Source organism: Petaurus breviceps, unplaced genomic scaffold (genome assembly GCF_028583685.1).
Source record: "Petaurus breviceps papuanus isolate PSGF00001 unplaced genomic scaffold, PetGlider_PUasm1.0 90686, whole genome shotgun sequence".
Taxonomy (NCBI): domain Eukaryota; kingdom Metazoa; phylum Chordata; class Mammalia; order Diprotodontia; family Petauridae; genus Petaurus; species Petaurus breviceps.
In genome coordinates, this window is record NW_027187309.1 from 5428418 (window position 1) to 5452774 (window position 24357).

Below are 24357 nucleotides of genomic sequence, written 5' to 3' on the forward strand. Positions count from 1 at the left end.
GATTGAATAAGTGGGCCAGTCATCACATAAGAGCAAAAGATAACCAGTGGTCAGCTTGTATGCTCAACCAGTATCTACAGGATGTCAAGAGACTTAGACAATTTTCAGCTTATTAGGATCCCAATGAAGGATTTGTGGGTAAAGATGGACAAGAGAACCCAGGATAAGAAGGATCTGGGTCACTGGAAGGAATACCCAAATTGATGAGATCACATATCCATTTAAGTAGTGAAGTGTGATGATTCTGATTTTAAAAAGCATGAATCTCTATTCATTTTCTTATTAATACTCCTTTAATTCATTGTTAATTTTTTTTAACTCCAAAATTCCACAAAAGTTAAGACAAAACCCATCTCCCCAAGCAAATGTTTTCAGAATAGCAAAGAGTCAGATTCTGTATGTTTTATGGACTGGCTGTGGTCAGGTTACTTTGGGTCTTGAGGTTTTGTTTTTTTTTTAAAGCAATTAGAGTTAAATAACTTGCTCAAGGTTATACATCCAGTGATTTCTGCGTGTGGTGCTAAGTATCTGAGCCCAGATTCGATCCCCAGGTCATCCCAATACTGGGGCTGGTGCTCTTCAGTGCTCTTACTTGCTGAGCCACCTGGCTGCCCTAAGCAATTGGGGTTAAGTAACTTGCTCAAGGTTACATGGCCAGGTGTTTCTGGGTGGGTGCTAAGTGTCTGAGTCTAGATACGATCCCCAGGTCATCCCAACACGGGCCAGTGCTCTTTACTTGCTGTGCTACCTGGCCACCCCGGGTCTTGAGATTTTTAAATCATAGAATTTAGGACTAACAGGGACCTCAGAGATCATGTAGTTCAGCTTCTTCATCTTATATATTGGGACACTGAAATCCAGGGTGAGGAAGAGACTTGTTAAGGCCCAATAGGTAATAAACATCTAGGCTGGGAAAACTCCAGTACTCCAACTTCAAATCTATTGTTCTTCCTATTACACCATGGCAAACTTCTTAGTCATCCTACATCCCTCATAGAGCTCGTGTTGTGCACATTGGCCATCATACAACACAACTCTCAATAGCTCTGTTCCCACAAAGATAAGAAATCATTTTCTAGAAGATTGATAATAATGCCTAGTTCTACTAAAGTAATATGAAATCACCTACTATGGCAATTAAGCTTATTTTGAACTCTCATGACATTGCTATTGGGGCATATGTAGCTATTGTTTTGCCAAGGAACTAAACTAAAAAAAGACCAACTGCTTCCCTTCCACCCCCAACATCATGACTTCCAAATACTCTCTTTCATTGTTCCTAAGTAATCTATTAGCTTTGGTCTTTTTATTTACACAAATTATTTTACAAGTCACTTTACTTTCTGACTTTTTTCTTTCATCTTTATAAATTTGGAGACAGCAATTATAGCTCTCTGAGGCCTGCTTACACTTTCACTATCCTGATGTATGCCATGTCCTGCCCCCCATTGGATGAATGAAATGAAATCATGTGACCACCTACCCACACACCTTGGCAGAGGTGCACTCCACACACGACGGCCCCCACCCAGGCAGGTAAGTTTAGTTGCACCTTCCAAACGATATCCTGGGAAGCAGGAAAAGGTCAGAGAATCCCCAACTCCGAAATGAAAACCAATTCTTCGGCTGAAAGCAGGAACACCTGGGTCATCACATGGTTCCAAGTCATATTCTGTTTCAAGAAGAGATAGAAAATATATGGGAAAAGGAAACAAAACTCACAGTTAATCAGAACTCAGTCCATAATATTAATTTAAACTCAGTCTATAATACCTATACTTAGTTATACTTACTGTTCAACATAAGAATTGACTGAAATATTGGGATTTTTTTTTAAACAAACAACACAATTTGTTCTGAGAGGCAGTAAGAAAGCTTGCTTCAAATTGAGGATGACATGGGTCCAAGTCAGTTTTCTGATGTATATTGACTGTGTGACCCTGGGGCAAGTCATTGAATCTCTTGATGCCCTAGGCAATTGCCCTAAGACTATAAATTGCAGTGTAGTTCCAGATCTCCATTGGTAACTGGGAGTTTCCTCTGGGGAACCTCTTTCTCACTGCAAAGAAATCAGAAGTCCAGTGCAAAGCCCTCATCTTCCCCTATACCTAACCAAAAATGACTACATCAAAGGAGCTTTATCCTAGGGGTTTTAAACTTATTCAGGCAATGCTGCCATGCTCAAAACAGCTTTTGCTCCTCTGAGAACTGCTCTCAAAATTATAAAAGACTGGACATAGTGAAAACCCTGGATTTGCCATCAGAGTGCCTGGTTCACTTCAGATCTCTTCATTCTTAGTTTTCCCCTTTGAAAAATAAGGGATTTGGGCAACCAATAAACATTTATAAAGCACCTATTTTGTGCCAGATACTGTGCTAAGTGCTGGGAAAAGAGACAAAAGACATAATTTCTAATGTAACCTCCAACTTTAAATCCTGGGATAATTAAGGAAAATTAGTCCCATACAGTACTATAAGGAGGGCATACATAAATCAAGTTTAACTACTGTAAAGTCTCAAAGTATCTTGAAAATATATTTCATTTTCCTCTAATGTTGAAAGTTTAATGGGATTTTGTTTTGCTTTTTCATGTATAAAACATATTTTAGCATGATGTGATGATGAACAAACAACTTGTAACAGAGTTCCCTTCTAGAAGAAACACATACACTATTTATAATGTAAAATGATTTCAAGGTAGGAATTACTTGTCATATCCCAAGAAGTACTCAACATCTTGGTACAGGTGTTTTAATACAGACTCCAGAGGTTCCAAATAACAGTCTCAGTAAAGGGAAAGGCAGCAATCTCCCTTATCTTCTACTTATTTATTACCCCTTCCTAGCCACCATTCTTCTTTATGTGTTTTTCCCCCATTAGAATGTGAGCCCTTTGAGAACTGAGACAACTTTTGTTTTTGTATCTGAATCTCCAGAGCTTATCAGATTTTGGTGTACATTGAATAATAATTTTTTTTCATTCATTCAGAATTATATGAATTCAGATACACTCTAATACAATTTATGTATCCTGAAAAAAAACTGTATATAGGAAAAATAAATTATCTGAATAAAGTGTGTGTTAGTATTGTATAACATCAGAGCTATGAAAAAGATTCTACTGAACATATTTATATACACACATTATGCAGAGGTATACCAAAAGCCTTAGTTAATTTAAAACTTTAGTAGTTGAAAACCACACTAAGACTTTTGTGACTGTGTGTGTGTGTGTGTGTGTGTGTGTGTGTAGTATGAATGCACTTTCCTTTTACCCTTCTCACTTTATCCCTTCCTTTTTAATATGTGCTATATGTTGCAATATAGATTTAAACCTTTTAAGGATGGCAGGATCTTTTAGAAAAAAAATCTCTCTTATTAACACACTCAGCAAACAGCAGCATTCAATAAATGCTGACTATCTTTGGTGAAAATTGATAAGAATGCATCGAGTATAAAGTATTATATTATACAAGGCACTGAGCAATTGACACAGAATTGCATAAAGATCAATAAAACCTCATTAATTTAAACTCTACTAAATCAAAAATCTTGACAGGCCTGGGATGAAATCCATAGACTAATACAACTAAAGCTAGAAGGACTTTTGAGAGTATCTTACTTCAAATGTGTGATCCTATCATGCTATAATAGTATAGTCTTTTCCAATTACACTTTTTTACAGATGAAGAAACTAAAGGCTAAAAGAAATTAAGCAAACGTCCAAAGTCACTAAGGGAGTGTCACAGCTGGGATTCAAATATGCTGTTGTGATTCCATTCAACCACACAATGCTTTCCCCCTCCACCCTTTGCAAAAGTGCATGCTAAATAAAACCTGTTGAAGAAGTAATAATCAAGAACCTAGACAGATAAGCTATTCAAACTAGAAGGCATTCATACATTTGAAAATAATTGATGTTACATACAGTTTGTATTTACTTGACTGTTTTTACAAGGTCACAGATATAAAGCTAGAAGGCCTTCTCATCTAGTACCTTCATTTTATAGGAAGATAAAGCTCAGGGAGGTTGTGACTTATCCAGGCTCAAACAACATATTAAGTATCAGAACTAGGATTTGAACTCCAGAGTGAGTACTGCTTCCATTATGTCTCTTTGAGGAAGAAACCCTCTCAAGAGGAAGGAAAGGGAATAATCATTTATTAAGCACCCTGTGAAGTAAATGTTATGATCCCGTTTTACAGCTCAGGTAGTTAGCAACTATGTGACTTGTCCAGGGTCACACTGCTAGAAAGTATTTGAGGCTGGATTTAAACTAAGGTCTTCCTAACTCAAGCTCTAAAGTTCTAGTTCCACAATTTTTACCCTAAAATAATATCTTAGGGCAATGAGAGATTAAATGATTTGCCTAAAAAGTGACCTTTTATGACAGAAGTGACACGAACCCAGGCTATCCTGCTGTTATGGTCAAAGAGTTTCAGTGACTTGCCAAGGGTTCCATAACTTGTATGTGCAAAGTCAAAACTAGGTCTCTGTTTTTCTAATTCCAAATCTAGTTTCATTTATACTATACCACGGCTATCTATAATAAAGTCTCACAAAAACAACAAAAACACTTAAAAAAACAATATTGAACAGGTAAGAAAAATAGAATATTTCATCATTAAACAAATGGCAAATATTTGCCATCTCAAGAATGCCTCAAATGTAAAAATATTAGAATGGAGTCAGTAGAATCAAATTCATTGGGTTATAGAATCTAGCGCTGAATGTTTCCTTAGAAATCATTTTATTACAGAATTTCAGAGCTTAAAGGGCAAACAGAGGCCATTTAGTCTAAGGAGTATGAATAGGAATCATCTCTATGTAACCTGTTGCAGGCAGGCAGTCATCCAACCAACTTTTCCTGAAACCTACTAACTTTGTGGCAGCCCATTCCATTTTGATAGTTTTAATTCTGAAGTTTTTTTTTTCTTTTTATCCTTATGTTAAACTTAAATCTAACCATCTGCCTTCTGTGGCTAAGCAGAAGAAATCTGAGCCCTTTTCCATATGACAATCCTTCAAAATTTAGAAAAGGACTGCATGAGTAGTTTCTTTCCTTATTTCTCAAATATCTAAATAAATTAGGAGCCTCTAGGTCACTACTCATTCAGTCAATGCAACCATCTGGTAGTAACTATTCGAAGTTTCAGACTTTAAGTCTCAGAGACATATTCAAATCTCATGGGGCACAGGCTACCTACCAAACCCAACCCTATAAAAATGGCACAGGTGGCACATGCTGTTATCACTTTCTCTCATATCTATCACTTTGGCTTTCTATGTTCTGAAGCTCTTCTGGCTCTTAGTAAGCCCAAATTATTATTTTCAATAAAAATTATTCATTTTGACAAAGTGCATTCTGTTTGAGATTATAAAAAGTGAACAAGCAGTTTGGAAAAAAAGGAACTCTAACGGAGTATAATATCACTCATTATACTGTCATTATGTTTTGATTTACTGTTTGTGGTCTACTACTTGCATTCAGATTTCTATTGCTGGAAACACTGTGGTCATTATTGCTCAAATGGCTTTTCTTCTAATTGTATTTCCATTTAAAATGTCATTTCCTATGCTTTCTCATAGTCCACTTTGAGTATCTATGCAATTACAAAGGTTTCTGAAGCATATGTGGGATTTTTCTTTCTTTTGCATGCAAGCATAGGGGACTTTTTATAGCATTTTATTAATTAAAAACACAAAACCCCCCCACAAAAATCCATCAGTAACTGTATCATTCATTGCTAAACATTATCAGAATCAGAGAAGATAGGATTTTTTAAAATATTAACTCTACATTGTGTGACCCTGGCCGAGTCACTTAACCTCTATATGTCTCAGGTTCCTCATCTGTAAAATGGAGATAATAATAGTCCTTATCTCACAGGGTTTTTGTGAAGATCAAATGAGATAACATTTGTAATACAATTTGCAAACTTTGAAGTACCACATAAATGCTAGCTATTTTCTTATTCCTCTCTTTTTAATCTGTCATTATTATTACACCTGAAAATTGGGTTTTTACACCTGAAAGACCAAAGGTATTTTGTTTTTTTTAAGATCTTTTTTTTTTAACCACTCTATAAAATAAGGGGAGAGACAGATGTAATCCTTGCTCTCTGTTATCATCTAGTTAAGGACAAAGAACATGCACAAAGGACAACTGAAGAACACATTTTCAAAGCAATCTATCAATGATTGCAAATTAAATTATCACACAGTATATAGAAAATGAGGTCTAGCAGGAACCTTCAAGGCTTGCAGACTAAACAACTCATTTCACCAATGAGGAAATTAACTATAACTACAGTATAGCACTGTGTTCTAGGTTCCAAGCAGTCATGATTCTTACTCTATTCAGTGATCTTCTCTTAAATTCCCTCCAAAAAAAAAAAAAACTAAACACCTTCCATTTATTTGGCATATATTTTATATTTACTGTTATATGTCAATATATTGATATTTTTCCCAAACAGTGTGATGACAAGGGATGTTGCATGTTTGGTTTTATATCCCTAGCACCCTGCATAGTGACTGGAACAATATTAGTGTTTTGCCAATTTTTGTTGTTAGTTATGTTAACATCTCAGAGAGATCACTATCCAGGCTCTCACTGAACACTTCAGTGACAGGGATATCACTATTTCAAATTCATTCCATTGTAGGGCTGTTCTGATGGTTAAGAATTCTTTTATATAACTGTCACATAATTTTTTATATAACTAATCACCTCAGTTACTAGCATAATCTTACTCAAAATTACTTTGATTTTTCTTTGTTTTTACTAATGTATGTCATAATTTAGCCCTCTGCTACCTTTCCAGTTTTTTTTTTTACCTGAAATATACTCCTTCTTCCAGTGACACTAGTCAATTGGCTATTCCACAAACAAGATACTCCCATCTCTCATCTCCAAGAATTTTCTCTGTCTGTCCTCCTTGTGTGGAACATTCTCCCTCCTTAGCCCCAACTACTGACCACCTTGACTTCCTTTAAGCATTAATTAAAGTCAAACCTTATAGAGGAAGCCTTTCCTAAACCCTTTTAATTCCGATGCTTTCCCTTTGTCAATCATTTCCAATTTAACCTGCATATAGCTTGCTTTGTTCATATATATGTATATGTGTATGTGTGTATATATGTATAGATACATATATATTGCATGTTGTCTCATTAGATTGTAAGCTCCCTGAGGGTAGGAACTGTCTCTTTTTCTACTCCCAGCACTTGGCACAGTGCCTCGTACATTGAAGGTGCTTAATGAATATTTATTGATTGATTGCTTGACTGTATCTCCCAGTACCTAGCCTATGATGCCTCATGCACAGTAGAACTTAGAGTAAATTCAATCCTCTTACTCTAAATCCAATGTTCTTTCTATTTCTAGTAGTAGCTACCACTATTCTATACCTATGCTTATCACACCTTGATCTTTGTCTTTTCAACTTCAATTATCCCCAGAGATGACAACCACAAAACCTCAGGACCAAAGGTTGACAGAACAGTTCACCTTACCTGAAAATGTGATATTGAAGCCTTCATAAGAAATTGAGAAATCTGATATAAAGCGAAGCTGTGCAGTGAAGTTTCCAAATAGACCAGCTTTAATTGTATGGGGTAGCACAGAACCAGTAAGTCTGGCAACAGGCTCTGTGAAACTTCCATCTTCTGTAATCAGCAGATAATCATGGGAGCTTTCCAGGTGAAAAGTGTGAAAAATCATTTGAACACCTTTTTAGACCAAAGGGGAAAAAAAATAAGAGAAGTCAAGGAACAAATACAGAGAATTTCTTTCACTTCTTTGTAGCATGGTACCTTTCATGTGTGTACTCACACAGGCATATACATATATGCATACTTACCTACATATATGTTGTTTGTCACCAGTATAATGAAAATTCCTTTAGGGTAGGTAATATTTCATTTTTGTTTTTGTTCCTCTAGAGCTTACTAAAGAATTTGGCACATAGTAGGTAATTAATAAATGTTTATTTAACTAATTTAATTCCTGTTTGCTTATATCTAGGCTGCAGAATGAACACTGCCTTATCAAAAAAAAAATTGGGGTATAAATTCTGGCTGGGAAAATTGTGATTAGAATTGTTTTTGTTGTTCAGTCATTTCAGTCGTATCTGACTCTTTGTGACCTTACTTGGGATTTTGTTGACTAAGATAACTGGAGTGGTTTGCCATTTCCTTCTCCTGTTCATTTTATAGATAAGGAAAGTGGGGCAAATGGGGTTAAGTGACTTGCCCAGGGTCACACAGCTACTAAGTGTCTGAGGTGTGATTTGAACTCGAAGAAGAAGAGTCTTCCTGACTCCAGGCCCAACATTTTATCAATTGTACCACATAGCTGTTCAGTGATTGTTTTTAAATTATATTTATTAACTTATTTATTCTTTTTAAATGTTTTCTTGACTGTTTTTTCTTTATTCAAAATACCATTGCCACTAATACAGACTCTCTTTTGCTCTCTACCTCCAACAAAGCTAGTCTCTTGTAACAAATATATAAACAAATAAAAATAAATCAACCCATTTGCCATATATAAAAATGTAAGCCTCATTCCACATCTATAGTTCACCACCTATCTGTTAAGAAGAAGAAGGAATGGGGCGGCTAGGTGGCGCAGTGAATAGAACACCAGCCCTGGAGTCAGAAGGACCTGAGTTCAAATTCGGCCTCGGACACTTAACACAAAAACTAGCCATGTGACCTTGGGCACGTCACTTAACCCCAATTGCCCTACCTTTCCCCCTCCAAAAAAAAAATAACACACAAAAATCCAAAAAAAAAAAAAAAAGGGCATGTTTGACCATATGGGAAAATTCTAGCTGGTAGTTTGAATAAACATTAACTTGGAAGCTTTCATAAGCATATAGAAATGCACTTGAGAACCCTTTAAAACATATTAAGAAACAACAGACAACTTCCACTCCCTTTTAAGCCCTCAGAACCAAAGCTGTCAGGTTGTAGCAATGGGAAATTAAATTGGCTCCTCATTAGCTGATTCATTAGCATAATATAGGAAATTTGAAAGAAAAATTTAGCATATTGTGTTATTATCCTGAGATTATTCCTATTCCCAATATAACTAAACCAATCAAACATTTATTAAACACTTACTAAAAAGAAGGCATTCTGAAAGGCGCTGACAGATATATACAAAGACAAATTACAAAGACAAAATAAAAAATAAATCCTGCCTCTCCTCTTGTTCCATCCTCTTCCCTTCTCAATTTCTTTCATGCTAGTCATGATCAATATCTATGCCAGTGATGTGCATGACATATCTGCTCATAAGGTAAACAAACCTTTCACAGAACCCTCCTTTTTACAGTGGAAAAAATAACATTGCCATCAATCTTTGTCAAATGCCCTCCCCTTCCACTTGATCTGGATAGGTTCAACAACAACGTTGGTATTATTTTCTCACTCTGAAAGAATGATGTTCTAATGAATAATTCCTTTGGTTATTAGGGTAATGCCAGGGATTTAGAAGTGAATATTACTTTAGTATGTAAAAGTAAACTTGAAAGTTCAGGAATCAGGGAAAAGGCAATACTATATTAATTTAGTGATTGATTGTAAGAAAAATTTCCACATTTCAAAAGTCAAGCTTCTCAATGGGAGTCAAGAATTGTGGAAGGATGTTCAAAAATGGAACATATCAGTGACTCCTCAGAAAAGTTCATTTTTTAAGGAGCTAAAATCATAAGTCACATAGCCTTTGACAAACCAACAAACTAATATAATTTTGAGTATTTCTCTATGTGAGAACATTTAAATTCTCAGGAGGAAGAGAGGAGAGATAAAAGTCAAAGGAGAACACAGATGTCTTTTTGATTTTTACTCAAGAAAATCTAAGGATGTCTTTTGGCAGCTTATCCTTGGGGCCCCAAAGTTTAAATTCATATCACTGAATGAATGACCATTTTAAAAAGTCTGATTTCAGTTGTTATATATGAAAGATATCTATATCTTTTCTATAATAAAGTAAAAAGTATAATTTTATATATATGCATATTATGAAATAATGTTTTTAAGTAAACAAAAATGTGAATAAATTAGAGCATTGCAATAAAAAAATCTGGAGTTAAAAAAAATCTTTATACATTTATCTCAACATTTCTGCATAGTTTTCGTTCTCATTGAGGGTATATTCACCCTTCAATATGTACCCACTATAGCATGATGTAACACTGAGGATCCTTTAACAGCTATTAACATTTTTGAGCAAAATGAAGAGAATTTTTAAGGCTATCCCTTTATGACCTTCTCTCAGAAAGGACAACAGCTCCTGGATTGCTTTGTCATTGCAAGATTTTTAGTTGACACTTCTCAATTTAATTCAATTCACCTCAAATATTTACAAAGGACTAACACTATGAAAGGCAAAGTGCTAGATCTGCTTAGCTATTATTTAGCTCTGTTGAATGTAGATATTGAATTATCCTTTAATTAACCATTGTCCCTATTTCTTTTCTGCCCCATTTCTATTTTCCTTTCCTTTTTAGTGAGTCAGATTCCTTCAATATCTCATTAATTTGCATGAATCTCAGCTAACTGACAACTTCAGAAGAAAAAAGTATCCACTTTTTCTTCAGGCACTGATCACTGAAGGAATAACACTGTCTCTTTTTCTCTCTTTCTCTCTATCTATCTATCTATCTATCTATCTATCTATCTATCTATCTATCTATCTATCTATCTATCTACCTATCTAGGCTTATGCAAATAAAGCTTAAACACCAAAGCAAAGCTATTAACAGTGAGTGAAATATATTTATTACAGGAAATTAAATAAAGTGCCTCCTTATTTCACAGATTAACAAATGCTTTTATTTCATTTTGCCCACAGCATGTTTTCATCTTGTACATGGTTTTGTTAATGTATTTGCAAGACATTATTTCTTTCTTACCCTTTCCATGAGACACTTCAATAGTCCAAGTACAATTTAGAGAGTTTGGATAGAAATCAGGAAACCCTGGTGAAAGTACAGTTCCACTCTTTCCATGAATGTAGCCTCCACATAGAGCTGGATGAAAGAAAGCAAAAATGTCAATCAGAGTTTTATAGCTAGTTACGGTATACAGGGCTTTAAGAATGTTTTCCAGCATGCCAAAATGTTAAAAATAGTGATCTAATGTTACATTAGGGCCAAAAGCAGATAAATCAACTTTACTTATGTTGGCTTTTTACAACAGACCAACTCATTCAGGAATAACCCTGAATGGTTACACAAGACACAGAACACAAATAGAGAAAAAGCTGTGAACCTGAGCCCAAATTAAAATTCATACATGTCTATGCAAATTACACTGGTCAGACTGTAATTTCTAGAGAAGCTGGTTTCTGTGGTAACCCCCTCAGCAAGAGAAGAGTGACCTATAATAGAACATATCATGTGGAATATGGGCTGATAAAAAGGGTAATTTTAGAAGACAAAGAAGAGGAATACAACTGTAAGAGACTTAAATTCCATTAAATTATCAAGTACTGCAATTTTAAGATGCTAATAAATGTATGTAAGCAAATAATTTTTAATTTTCTTTTTTTAACACTTGAAATTTTTCCAGACTCCAAAACCATACAAAAAGGACATCCCTCAGTTTTATATATTTCTCTCTTTTAAATCAAACCATTTAAATTCGTAATGAAGCAATGTTAGACACATCACTTGAAAAACACAAGTGTAATGTGACACAATTGCTGTTCAGTTGTTTTTCAGTAGTCTGGCTCTTTGTGATCCCATTTAGGGTTTTCTTGGCAAAGTCACTGGAGTGGTTTACTATTTTCTTCTCCTGCTCATTTTACAGATGATGAAACTGAGGCAAATTGAGTTAAGTGACTTGCCCAGGGTCACAAAACTAGTGAGTGTCTGAAGCCAGATTTGAACTCCAGAAAATGAGTCTCCCTGACTGCAGGCCCAGCACTCTATCCACTGTGCCACCTAATTGCCCTGCAGTAATGGAGTAGATAAGTGTAATGGAGAGATAAAATGTATCCCCTTCTAGGGGACAGGGATTGTTTCACTTTTGTCATTGTATAGAAATGAAAAGAAACTGACCAAACATAGTAGTTAATGTTTTTCTTTTTCTCTGTCTCTCTCTCTCCCTCTCTCTCTCTGTCTCTGTCTGTTGCTCTCTCTCTTTGAAGGGGGGAAGGCAAAGCAATTGGGGTTAAGTGACCACACAATCTTCTGCTGTATCTTTATCCAGACTGTGTCTGCTATTGCTAGGTATCAATCTCCCAAGGATTTGTCCTAAGCCCTCTTTTCTTCTTCCTGCCTACTATTTCACTTGGTTTCCTTTTCAGCTCTGATGGTTCAATTATAATTCCTATACAGATATTTTTAAACTATATTTATCTAGTCCTAAACTCTCTCCTAAGACCTCCAGTCTTCCCTTTCCAATTAGCTATTAGACAACTAGAACTAGATATACTGTAGTCTTAAACTCAACATGTGCAAACTGAACTCCTTCTTTCTCTGCCAAGCACTTCTCCCTTTCATAACTTTCCTACTAATGTTCAGGGTACCATCACCTTTCGAGTTATCCAAGAAAACAATCTCTATAGATATCTCTTCAATTCCTCCCTCTCTTTCATCACGCATATTTAATCAGTTGTAAAACCCTGTGGATTTTACCTTTATAAAATCTCTATTATATAGTCCCTCATCTCTTCTGATACCATAATTAACCTAGTGCAAACCCTGATCACTTTACCTCAGGATTATTGTAATAACCAGCTGGTTAATATTCCTGCCTCAAGTCTTACCCCAATTCAGTCCACAATCCATTCAGCTATCAAAGTGATCTTCCTAAAGCCCAAATCTGATTGTCACTCCTAACACCAATAAACTCTAGTTGTTCCCTATTTCAATCAAGATCAAATATAGAGTCTTCTATTTGACTTTTAAAGCCTTTTATAATTTGTTTCCTTCCTGTCTTCCCATTCCTATACCTTACTCACATCCATGTACTTTATAATCCAGTCTTACTGGTCTCCTTGCAGTTCCTTGCAAAACATATCTCCTATTTCTATAGATTTTCACTGACTACCCTATATGCATAAAATGTGCTCTCTCTCTCTCTCTCTCTCTCTCTCTCTCTTCCTCCCTCCCTCCCTCATCTTTAGCTCCTACATTCTTTGGCTTTCTTCAAATCTTAACTAAAATCCTACATTCTGCAAGAAGCCTTCCCAAACTCCCACAGTGCTAATGCCCTTCTCTTTTTAAATTATCTAAACTTTATCCTTTATATCTTGTTTGTACATAGTTGTTTGCATGTTATCTCCCCCATTAGACCATGAGATTCTTGAGAGCAGGGTTTTTTTTTTGTTTTGTTTTTGTTTTTTTGTATCAGCAGAGCTTAGGCACAGTGCCTGGCAGGTAGATGCTGCTTAATAAATAAAAATAAAAGTCAAATAAATTTTATTTGACTTGATGGAATAAAAGAGCATTGAACTAGGACTCCAAGGCCTAGGATTTAGTATTGGTTATGTTAATAGTTAATAGTGTGACTTTGGGCAAAGCATTTAACCACTGTGGGCTTCAATTTCTTTAACTATAAGATGAAGAATATGTACTAGCTAATCATTAAGGCCTTATCCTTTTCCAATTTGGGGAAAAGGCAAAAAAATGCCAAGATTCTATGACTTAATGAGGCTAGACATTTAAATTTACTTTTTGAGTGTGGAGAAATGAACTGCCACTGAAAGAGATGCCATCTGGAAGATTTTCACTTGATTTTCAACAGTGTGCATTGCATTTAGTAATCAGTATATCCAGGTCCATCACAAGTATTATTTAAATAAGATTTAGTTAATTCATGCATGAAATTATATAGTTATCCTCAATAAAGCTTATTAAGCTAGTCTAGGTTAACAAAAATATGATTATAAACAAGTCTTTGGAATGCGAAGCAAAAGCAAAAGAAAATCACATAAAATTCATCAGAACACAAAATATCCTCTATAATCCTAACCACTCATCAGTATTATCACTTGAGATTTTTCTTTCAAATATTAGCAACTACATATTTTCTTCTAGGATGGGCAAAATTATTATAAAATCCAAAATTAGTAACTACCATACTCTTATAGCTTTTTATCTGTCCAGAATAAGATTCATGTAACTAGATTTTTTTGGAGTAAGATTTACAATCCTCTACCAGAGGATTAATATAAACAAAGGGAAGGTACTCTGGAAGTACAATTTCATGGAGAACAATATCAACTAACAAATCATGGAGATTATTCCCTTCTTAGACACTCATACCACAGATTTATCCATAGTGAGATATGAGTTTCGATAGGCCTGTGATTGTTTTTTAGAAAGTTGTTCATTGTCTTTTTTTTTTTTTTTGCTTTTTTAAAGGGGGGAAGGTAGGGCACTTGGAGTTAAGTGACTTTCCCAAGGTCACACAGCTACTAAGTATTAAGTGTCTGAGGCCAGATTTGAACTGAGGTCCTCCTGACTCCAGGGCCGGTGCTCTATTTTCTGTGCCATCTAGCCACCCCAATAGTCTTTTTTTTTTTAATGTACAAATTTTGTAGAGAAGATCCAGGCCAGGAGCCATAATGGCATCTCTAGGCAAATGTCCATGTTGTGAAACCATTAAGTCAAAGTAATAGGGAAGCAGAGATCACAGTCTGTAATGCTGATATTTTGGTGGTGATTTGACCTAGGTAACTTAAATTTCAATTGACTTGTATCATCATCTGTTTATTAGTATGGTATTTATTTACTTCCTAATCTCTAAATACCTCCACAACAGCATCCTCAATGCCCAGGCCAGAGATTATGCCCAGGAGCCTTGGTGTCCTTAACTGGTGAATGTATCTCTTGGAACTCTGTTTTAGGAAATGCCTTAACCTTGCTTTACTCCGCTCCCTTTTCTCTTTCCATCTTCTCCACAGCCTAATCTACAATCACCTAAAGGCTACTAGGTTATCCTTCCCTACTTTTTCCTATCCACTCAGCTCTGGAACTATGAAAAATGATCAAATAGTCTCTGACATTGTTCCTGACTGAGGTATATTAATTTTCTAATAGCATCACTCATACTCCCCAAAACTTTCTAAAGCAAAATGCCCCTTCCTGGCCATTTTTGTGCAATGTTTCTTGTACTAAAATATGAACCTCTTGAGGGCAGAGAATGTGTTTCTTTTGGTATTTGTATTTTCTCCAGCATTTAATACGGAGTTTGGCATATATTAAGTTCTTAGTAATTCTTTTCTATACTTCTCTTCCTCCTTCCCTCCTCTTTTTTCTTCTTTCCTTCCTTTTTTCCCTCCCAACATTTAAGGAGCATGCCATATGGACATGTTATTGGAGCCTTTTTTAAATTATGTATCATAATAATTAAACAAAAACTTTTATTCAGGCCATTCAAAGCACATATAATATTTATTCTATGTCTACCACACTCCTGGTACACTAATTTCCAAGCCATTAGGTATTCTATTAAACACACACACATACATATTCTACACATACATACATACACACATACGCACACACACACACACACAAATTACACTTGAAAACTGTTACGGTTATTTACATGGCAGTGCAGACAGTTCAGGAAGTAGTATATTGTCCATTCCAATTGATGTGAGGGATTAACTTCATTTCACATTATAGGCAACACTGTCTTCCAGTGTATTTAAATCCAAACAAGCAGACTGAGAAAGAAAACACATCCACTAGGATAGGTACCTTCCTTTTTTTTTTTTTTTTGGTCACAAATATACAGTTTCACTTTTAGTTAAATGACATAATTGGTGGAAATAGAGACTTGTTTGTGTGTGTGTGTGGTTTTTTTTTTCTTAAATTGGGAAGTAGGCAGTAGGGATATAGTTAGATAGGAATGAAAAGTCTAATACTTTCATGGTCCTATCAATAGTCTATATATTAAAACTGATTTCTATGAGGGCATTTCCTAGGGACATTCCAGTTAGGAGGGCCACATATATATTTGTATGTAATTTGAATTTAATTTAGTTTTTCCTACATATCCTAGTCTATTCTAGGAAATTTCTCAAGTAACAGTTACATTTTGTGATTGTTATCCTTAAGGCTATAATTTCTCTTTTCTATTCCTAACATTCGCCTCCTCTCACTGACCCAGATCCTCTTTAGAAGAAGCCTCTAGCACAGGGGAGCAAAGCACATGGGATAGAGAAAGACAGTAGGGGAGCCAAGGGCACCTGGAAATTTTTGCCAATATATTAAGAAAAGAGCCAATTTGGAGAAGATTCTCATATTCAAACAGTTGAAAAGAGTATATTTGAGAATAAAAAGACACTTGCAAAGGTTTCTTTCCCTTCTGCCCCACATAAAACCAGAGGCAGTTCTGCACATTGCTATTCTGATTTTCCAATACTTGAATTGTCCATGGTTAATCTAATCATTAATCATTAAAGATAGCAATGCTATATGTTTGGTAGACATCTATTTAACTATTTGTTTGTTTATTTATTGCTTCTTAATACCTCAAAACCATAAAAACTTCATGAGAGATGCCATGGCCCAGAGGATAGAATTCTGTGTTTTCAGTAAGGAAGACCTGGGTTGAATTCCTACCTGTGATACTTATTAGCTGTGGACACTGGGCAACTCAATTACTCTCTATGCCCCCAGACGTAGAACTAGAATTCCATTAGTACATAGTACTAGAGCATGGCTGGATTAAAATCTGCATTGGTTAACTCTACTACTATGAAGAAATCACTGATCATTTATGTATTCCCAAACGAAATCACAGAATAAATTCTTGTAGCTTTGCTTCATTATAGAGAGAAATGCATTTTTCAAAGCAGGCCTATCTTGCTGATGCATCTTTTTTTACACTTAAAGCAGAACAGTTGTACACTTGACATCAAGCAACTATGTGAGAAATAGAGTAGTGATGACATAGCTAGTATATGCAACCCAGTGATGGCTAACTGATTGTAGATTCTTCTCGTTCAGTCATTCAGTATTGTCTGTTTGTGACCCCATGTACCACTGTCCATAGGGCTTTCTTGACAAAGATACTATAGTGGTTTGCCATTTTCTTCTCCGATAGATTACAGCAAACAGAGAGGCCCAGGGTCACAGAGCTAGTAAGTGTCTGAAGCCAAATTTGAACTCAAATCTTCCTGAATCCAGGCCCAGTGCTCCATCCATGGAGATGCCTTTTGTTCTTGTTCAGTCATGTCTGACACATCATGACCCCATTTTTTGTTTTCTTGGCAAAGATACTAGAGTGGTTTGCCATTTCCTTCACCAGCTCATTTTACAAATAAGAAAACTGAGGCAAACAGTGTTAAGTGACTTGCTCAGGGTCACATAACTCGTAAGTGTTTAAGGCTAGATTTCAGCTCAGGAATATGAGTCTTCCTGACTCCAGGTCCAGCACACTATCCACTGAGCCACCTATCCTCGCCCTATGATTCTGGACTCATGCAAAATCCCAAACCATATTAATAACAGGTTAATTATGAACTTTCCCTCACTTTAAGATTTCCTGATGAGACAGAAGAGATTCAATGCATTAACAGAAGGCTCTATTGGGAAAAGAAGTTTACAGATTTAGATGAATGAAATTTCAGAAACTGACAAAGAAAAAATAAAGGCCAAGGAATATATGATAATGGACTCTTTGGCTTTCCAAATACAGCATCCATTCGATTCAATAAGGCTTTTTTTAGCACCTACTATGTACAAACACTTGCTCTGCTTATTACTAGGGATACAGAGAAAAAAAAAAGGAAATCCTCTCTACCCTCAAGGAACTTACATTCTATTATGGGTATTTAAAAGGTATACAGGTAAAAGCAAAAGGAAAATATTTTCAAGAATGGTGCCAGTACTTTGGAGAAGTCAGAAAGATAGCACCTAAGTAGTACTTTGAAGGAAGTTGGAATTTCTAATAATAATGATAACAATATAAAAGCTCATATTTCAAATAGCTTTAAGATCTGCAAAGTAATTTACATATATTTCTTATGCACAAAGTAGAGATAAGGAGGAAATATATTCCAAACATGAAAGGCCATTAAAACAGTGGCACAGAAGTAAAAGATGGATGATTTTAAATGGGAAACTAGCAACAAGCCATATTGAATAGAATGAAGAGTGTTTAAAGGAGAATAATATGAAATATGAGGGTAACTGAGAGCCCTACTGGGCAGGGCTTTAAATTCCAGGTTGAGGATTTTGTTTTTTGTCTTGGATACACTAGGTAACTGTTGTATAAAATCTTAATGTGTATTATAATTAGTATTAATATTCATAATAATCACAAATTCGGGGTTGGGGTTCCCCCCAATCCTTCAAAGAGATCTCACTGTAGGGTGTGTGTGTGTGGAAGGTTAGGCTTATCTATATTTGAAGGCAGCTACCTTAAGATAAATATGTTAATTTTATTCAATCCTCAATCATCTTGCCTTCAAATTGCACATATAGAGTTCTATGAAATTGGTGCTTATCTGCGAATGTACATCAGATAATTTTTTATACAAACATAGATAATAAAGCTATTTTATGCTGTAATATTGTGAGGTTCAGACTAATCAATCATTCTGGTTAAACAAATGCTGACCAAAGAAACTTCTGCTTGGACTGAGTTCAAGTTTTGCTTAGAATGAAGCCCTTGAGGTATTTTTAAAAATTTATTTGTTTACTTTTGGCTGATAACACTGAGTTCCACAGTCCCTTGAGTTTCAAATTTTCTCCTGCTCCCTCTTCTTCCCCCTACCCCCAATGGCGGCATGCAATCAAATACAGGATCTACAAAAACCTTCATTTGTTGAATGATTCAATACATTCAAGTTGGAAAGGATTATAACCAGTGCCAGTGAACAATGAGAAGGAAGAAACAAAACAAAATAAAAACAGAAAAAAAAAGAGCAAGTAGGTTGCTTCAATCTGCTCTCACTCTGTAGTTCTTTCTCTGGCTGAGGATATCCCTTTCCATCATGAGTCTTTTAGAGTTATCTTATAACCTTGCATTGCTGAGAGGAGCACAGTCTATCCAAGCTGGTCGTCACACATATGATGTGTCTATAACTGTGTACAAAGTTCTCGTGGTTTATGTAAGTCTCTCCAGGTTATTATGAATTCCATTTGCTCGCTTTTCTTTCTTTCTTTCTTTCTTTCTTTCTTTCTTTCTTTCTTTCTTTCTTTCTTTCTTTCTTTCTTTCTTTCTTTCTTTCTTTCTTTCTTCCTTCCTTCCTTCCTTCCTTCCTTCCTTCCTTCCTTCCTTCTTTCTTTCTTTCTTTCTTTCTTTCACAATTGGGGTTAAGTAACTTGCTCAAGGTTACACAGCCAGTTATTTCTGGGTGGGTGCTAAGTATCTGAGTCTGGATTCGATCCCCAGGTCATCCCAACACTGGGGCCAGTGTTCTTACTCACTGCACCACCTGGCCGACACTGCTCCTCATTTCTTATAGCACAAAAGCATTCCATTACATTCATATACCACAACTTGTTCAGCAATTTCCCAATTGATAGACATCCCCTTGATTTCCAATTCTTTGCCACCATAAAAAAAAAGCTGCTATAAATATTTTTGTACTAACGGGCCCTTTTCCCACTTCTATGATGTCTTTGGGATACAAGCCTAGAAGTGGTATTGCCAGGTCAAAGGGTATGCACTTATTTACAGCCCTTTGGGCATAGTTCCAGATTGCTCTCCATAATTGTAAAATAAGATCACAACTCCACCAACAGTGCAGTAGCATTCCAATTTTTCCACATCCTCTCCGGCATTTGTCATTTTCCTGTTGTGTCATCATAGCCAATCTGATTGGTTAGATGTGGTACCTCAGAGTTGTTTTGATTTGCATTTCTCTAATAAATAATGATTAGAGCATTTTTTCATATGCTTATAGATATCTTTAATTTCTTCCTCTGAAAACTGCCTGTTCATATCCTTTGACCATTTATCAACTGGGGAATGACTTCCATCATTATAAATTTGACTCAATTCTCTGTATATTTTAGAAAGGAAGCCTTTCTCAGAGACACTGCTTGTAAAAATTCTTTCTCAATTTTCCACTTCCCTCCTAACCTTGGTTATGTTAACTTTATTTGTACAAAAACTTTTCAATTTAATGTAATCAAAATTATCCATTTTGAAATTCGTAACACTCTATCTCTAACTTGGTCATAAAATCTTCCCTTCTCCATAAATCTGACAGGTAAACTATTCCTTGCTCTCCCATACTGCTTACAGTATCAGCCTTTATACCAAGATTGTACACCCATTTCAATTTGATTTTGGTATGTGGTGTAATATATTGGTTATGCCCAGTTTCTGCCATACTATATTCCAGTTTTCCCAGCAGGTTTTGTCAAATAGTGAGTTCTTATTCCCAAAACTGGGGTCTTTGGGTTTATCAAACAGTAGATTATTACTGTCATTGACTACTGTTTCTTATGTATGTAATCTTTTCCACTGACCCACCACTCTATTCCTTAGCCAGAACCAGGTAGTTTTCATGACTGCTGCTTTATAATACAGTTTAAAATCTGGTAGGGCTAGGCCACCTTCTGTAGCATTTCTTTTCATTAAATCCCTTGATATTCTGGAACTTTTGTTTTCCAGATAAATTGTTACTATTTTTTCCAGCTCTATAAAGTAATATTCTGGTAGATTTATTGGTATGGCACTAAATAAGTAAATTAATTTAGGTAAAATTGTCATTTTTATTATATTAGCTCAACCTAGCCACGAACAACTGATGTTTTTCCAATTATTTAGATCTGACTTTATTAGAGGGAAAATGTTTCATAATTATGTTCATATAGTTCCTGGGTTTGTTTTGGCAGGTAGATTCCCAAATATTTTATAATGTCTACAGTTACTTTAAATGGAATATTTCTATTTCTTGCTGTTAGACTTCATTAGAAATGGATACGAATGCCAAGGATTTATGTGGGTTTATTTTATATCCTGGAACTTCCACCAAATTTATTATCTCAAATACTTTTCTATTTGATTCTCTAGGATTCTCTAAGTATATCATTATATCATCTGGAAAGAGTGATAGCTAAGTCTCTTCTTTGCCTAACCTGATTCCTTCAATTTCTTTTTCTTCTCTTATTGCTACAGCTAACATTTCTAGGACCAAATTGAATAAGAGGGGTGATAGTGGACATCCTTGTTTCACCCCCGATCTTATTGGAAATGTTTTTAGCTTATCCCCATTACATATATTGCTTGTTGATGGTTTTAGATAAATGCTACTTATTATTTTAAGGAAGACTCCATTTATTCCTCTACTTTCTACTGTTTTTAATAGGAATGAGTGTTGTATTTTGTTAAAGGCTTTTTCTGCATCTATTGAGATAATCATATGGTTTCTACTAGTTTTGTTGTTGATATGATCTATTATATTAATAGTTTTCCTAATATTGAACCATCCTTGAATTCCTGGAATAAATCCTACCTGATCAAAGTGTATTATTCTTGTGATAAGTTGCTGTAGTCTTTTTGCTAATATTTTATTTAAAATTTTTGCATCAATATTCATGGGGAAAATTGGTTTATAATTTTCTTTGTTTTGGCCTTTTCCAATTTAGGTATCAGTACCATATTTGTGTCATAAAAAGAATTTGGCAGGACTCCTTCTTCTCCAATTTTCCCAAATAGTTTACAAAGTATTGGAATCAATCATTCTTTAAATGTTTGATAGAAGTCACTAGTAAATCCATCTGGCCCAGGAGAATTTTTCCTAGGGAGTTCATTGCTGGCTTCTTCAATTTATTTTTCTGAGATGGGGAAATATAAGTGTTCTACTTCCTCTAAAATTAATCTGGGCAATTTATATTTTTGTAAATATTCATCCATTTCACTAAGAGTATAAAATTTATGGGCATAAAATTGGGCAAAATAATTCCTAATTATTGTTTTAATTTCCTCTTCATTGGAGATTCATTCACCCTTTTCATTTCTAATACTGGTAATTTGGTTTTCTTTTTTTTTTTTTATCAAATTGACTAAAGGTCAGGGGGAGACAAGATGGCAGAGTAGAAACAGGACCTCCACACAGCTCCAGCTCCCACCACCTCCAATTCATGTAAAAGGTGACTCTGAACAAACTTTGGAGCTATAGAACCCACAAAATGACACAGAGAAGCTAACCTCCTGCTGAGGACAGCAGGGCAGGCTGGCAGGAATTGGCCAGGGCACTGCTCTGGGAGCCGACGCCAGCCTCACGCTGAAGTTTTAGCCCCACGGCGGGCTTGACCAGCCACAAGCTGGAGGGACTCCAGACCACCAACAGCTGTGGCAGTCCAAAATTATCAACACATAGATGCTAAGGACAAAGTGAGAGGTCAGTGCAGTGTGGACTTTGGGACCCAGTAATTGGGAGTGCATAGGCTTTTCCCCCTGGGGCGAGAAGCTGCTGAGGGCTGCAGCACAGCCGCCACCAGGCAGTAGTTTCAGCTCCTGGCCTGTAGAGTGTAGAGGGACCAAGCAACCAGTCTGAGGGGTAATTTCTCTTGCTTTAACCTGCTTGGATCTGGATTACATTCTAGGGTGGAGTTCCTGGGGTGTGTGTCCAGCTTGCCACAGCATGTGGAGGCTTCAGAGAGGGCACCCAACTAATACCTCCAGCACCTGAGAAAACCCCAGCTTTTGGAACGAAGCTCCCCTGTCTGGTGGCAGAGTCCTACTATGGCAAAAAGCCCCAAAATCAAGTAATTGAGTGGCAAAATGAGCAGGCAAAGGAAGCAAACCAAGCAAAACAATCCGACATTAGACTTCTATTTTGGGGACAAAAAGGATCAAAGCATGGACAGAACGAAGACAGAAGTCAGAACTCCTGCACCAAAAGCTTCCAAAAAAAACTTCAAGCTGGTTACAGGCCATAGAGGACCTTAAGAAGCAGATAAGAGAAGTGAAAGAAAAATTGGGAAGAGAAATGAGAACAATGCAAGAAAATTATGAAATGAGAGTCAACAGCCTGACTGTGGACAATAACACCTTAAAAAATAGACTAACTCATGGCAAAAGAGGCTCAAAGAGGCAATGGGAAGAAGAATGCCTTAAAAAGCCAAATTTGCCAGATGGAAAAAGAATCTCAAAAGATCACTGAGGAAGATCACTCCTTCAGAATTAGATTGGAGCAAATGGAAGCTAATGACTTTATGAGAAATCAAGATGATGTTAAACAGATCCAAACAAATAGAAGAATAGAAGGCAATGTGAAAAATCTCACTGGAAAAACCATTGACCTGGAAAATAGATCCAGGAAAGATAATTTAAAAATAATTGGACTACCTAAAAACCATGATCAAAGAAAGAACCTTGAAATAATCCTCCAAGAAATTCTCAAGGAAAGCTGCCCTGATGTTTTAGAACCAGAGGGCAAAATAGAGGTTGAAAGAATCTACCAATCACCTCCTAAAAAAAAATCCCAAAAAGAAAACTCCAAGGAATATAATATCCTCGTTATGAAATTCTGATATCAACACAGAATATTACAAGCAGCCAGGAAGAAACAATTTGAATATTGTGGAAACACAATCAGGATAACTCAGGATCTGGCAGCTTCTATACTGAGGGATCAAAGGGCTTGGAATATGATATTCCAAAGTGCAAAGGAGCTGGGATTAAAACCAGGAATCACCTACCCAGCAAAACTGAGTATCATGTTTCAGGGGAAAATATGGTCATTTGGTAGAATAGAGGACTTTCAAGCATTCTTGATGAAAAAACCAGAGTTGAATAGAAAATTTGACATTCAGATATAAGAAGCAAGAAAAGCATGAGAAGGTACACAGGGAAAAGAAATCATAAGGAACTTATCAAAGTTGATAAGTTGACAACATTCCTACATGGGAAAATGATAATTGTAACTGATAAAACTTTTCTAAGTATGAAAATAGTTGAAGGGAACATATATATATATATATATATATATATATATATATATATGTGTGTGTGTGTGTGTGTGTATGTATGTCTATATCGGAGGGTATACAGGCCTATGAATATATATGTGAATGTATGTATATATGTTTACAGGTATACATAGATAGAGGGCACAGGACCAATTTAATAGGAAGGGGTGATATTAAAAGGTGAAATTAAGAAGTGAGAGAGGAAAATAACGAGAGGAGATGGGGAGAGATAGAATGGGGTAAACTATCTCATATAGAAGAGGCAAGGGAAAATGGTTACACTGGAGGGGAAGAATAGGAAGGCAAAAGGGAATGGGTCAACCTTATTCTCATTGAATTTGGCTCAGGGAGGGAATGAAATACACACTAAATAGGGTATGTCACCCTAAAGGAGAGTAGGGGGTAAGTGGATGAGAAGGGGGATGATGGAAGGGAGCGCAGGCTG

At 35.9% G+C, this 24357-nt stretch overlaps 1 protein-coding gene and 1 long non-coding RNA gene across 2 annotated transcripts in view; one reads left to right on the forward strand and one right to left on the reverse strand.

The window, feature by feature from the left end:
- Nucleotides 1-24357, reverse strand: part of CSMD1 (CUB and Sushi multiple domains 1) — a 2654573-nt gene that overhangs the window by 576243 nt on the left and 2053973 nt on the right. Inside the window, exons 19-21 of the mRNA XM_069065406.1 lie at nucleotides 10929-11045; nucleotides 7519-7734; nucleotides 1484-1672 (exon numbers count right to left, since the gene is read on the reverse strand). Of these exons, the coding sequence (XP_068921507.1) occupies nucleotides 1484-1672; nucleotides 7519-7734; nucleotides 10929-11045 (522 nt within the window). The remainder of the gene's footprint in view (nucleotides 1-1483; nucleotides 1673-7518; nucleotides 7735-10928; nucleotides 11046-24357) is intronic.
- The window catches only part of LOC138144108 (uncharacterized), a 130853-nt gene that overhangs the window by 44912 nt on the left and 61584 nt on the right, over nucleotides 1-24357 (forward strand). The window lies entirely within an intron of this gene.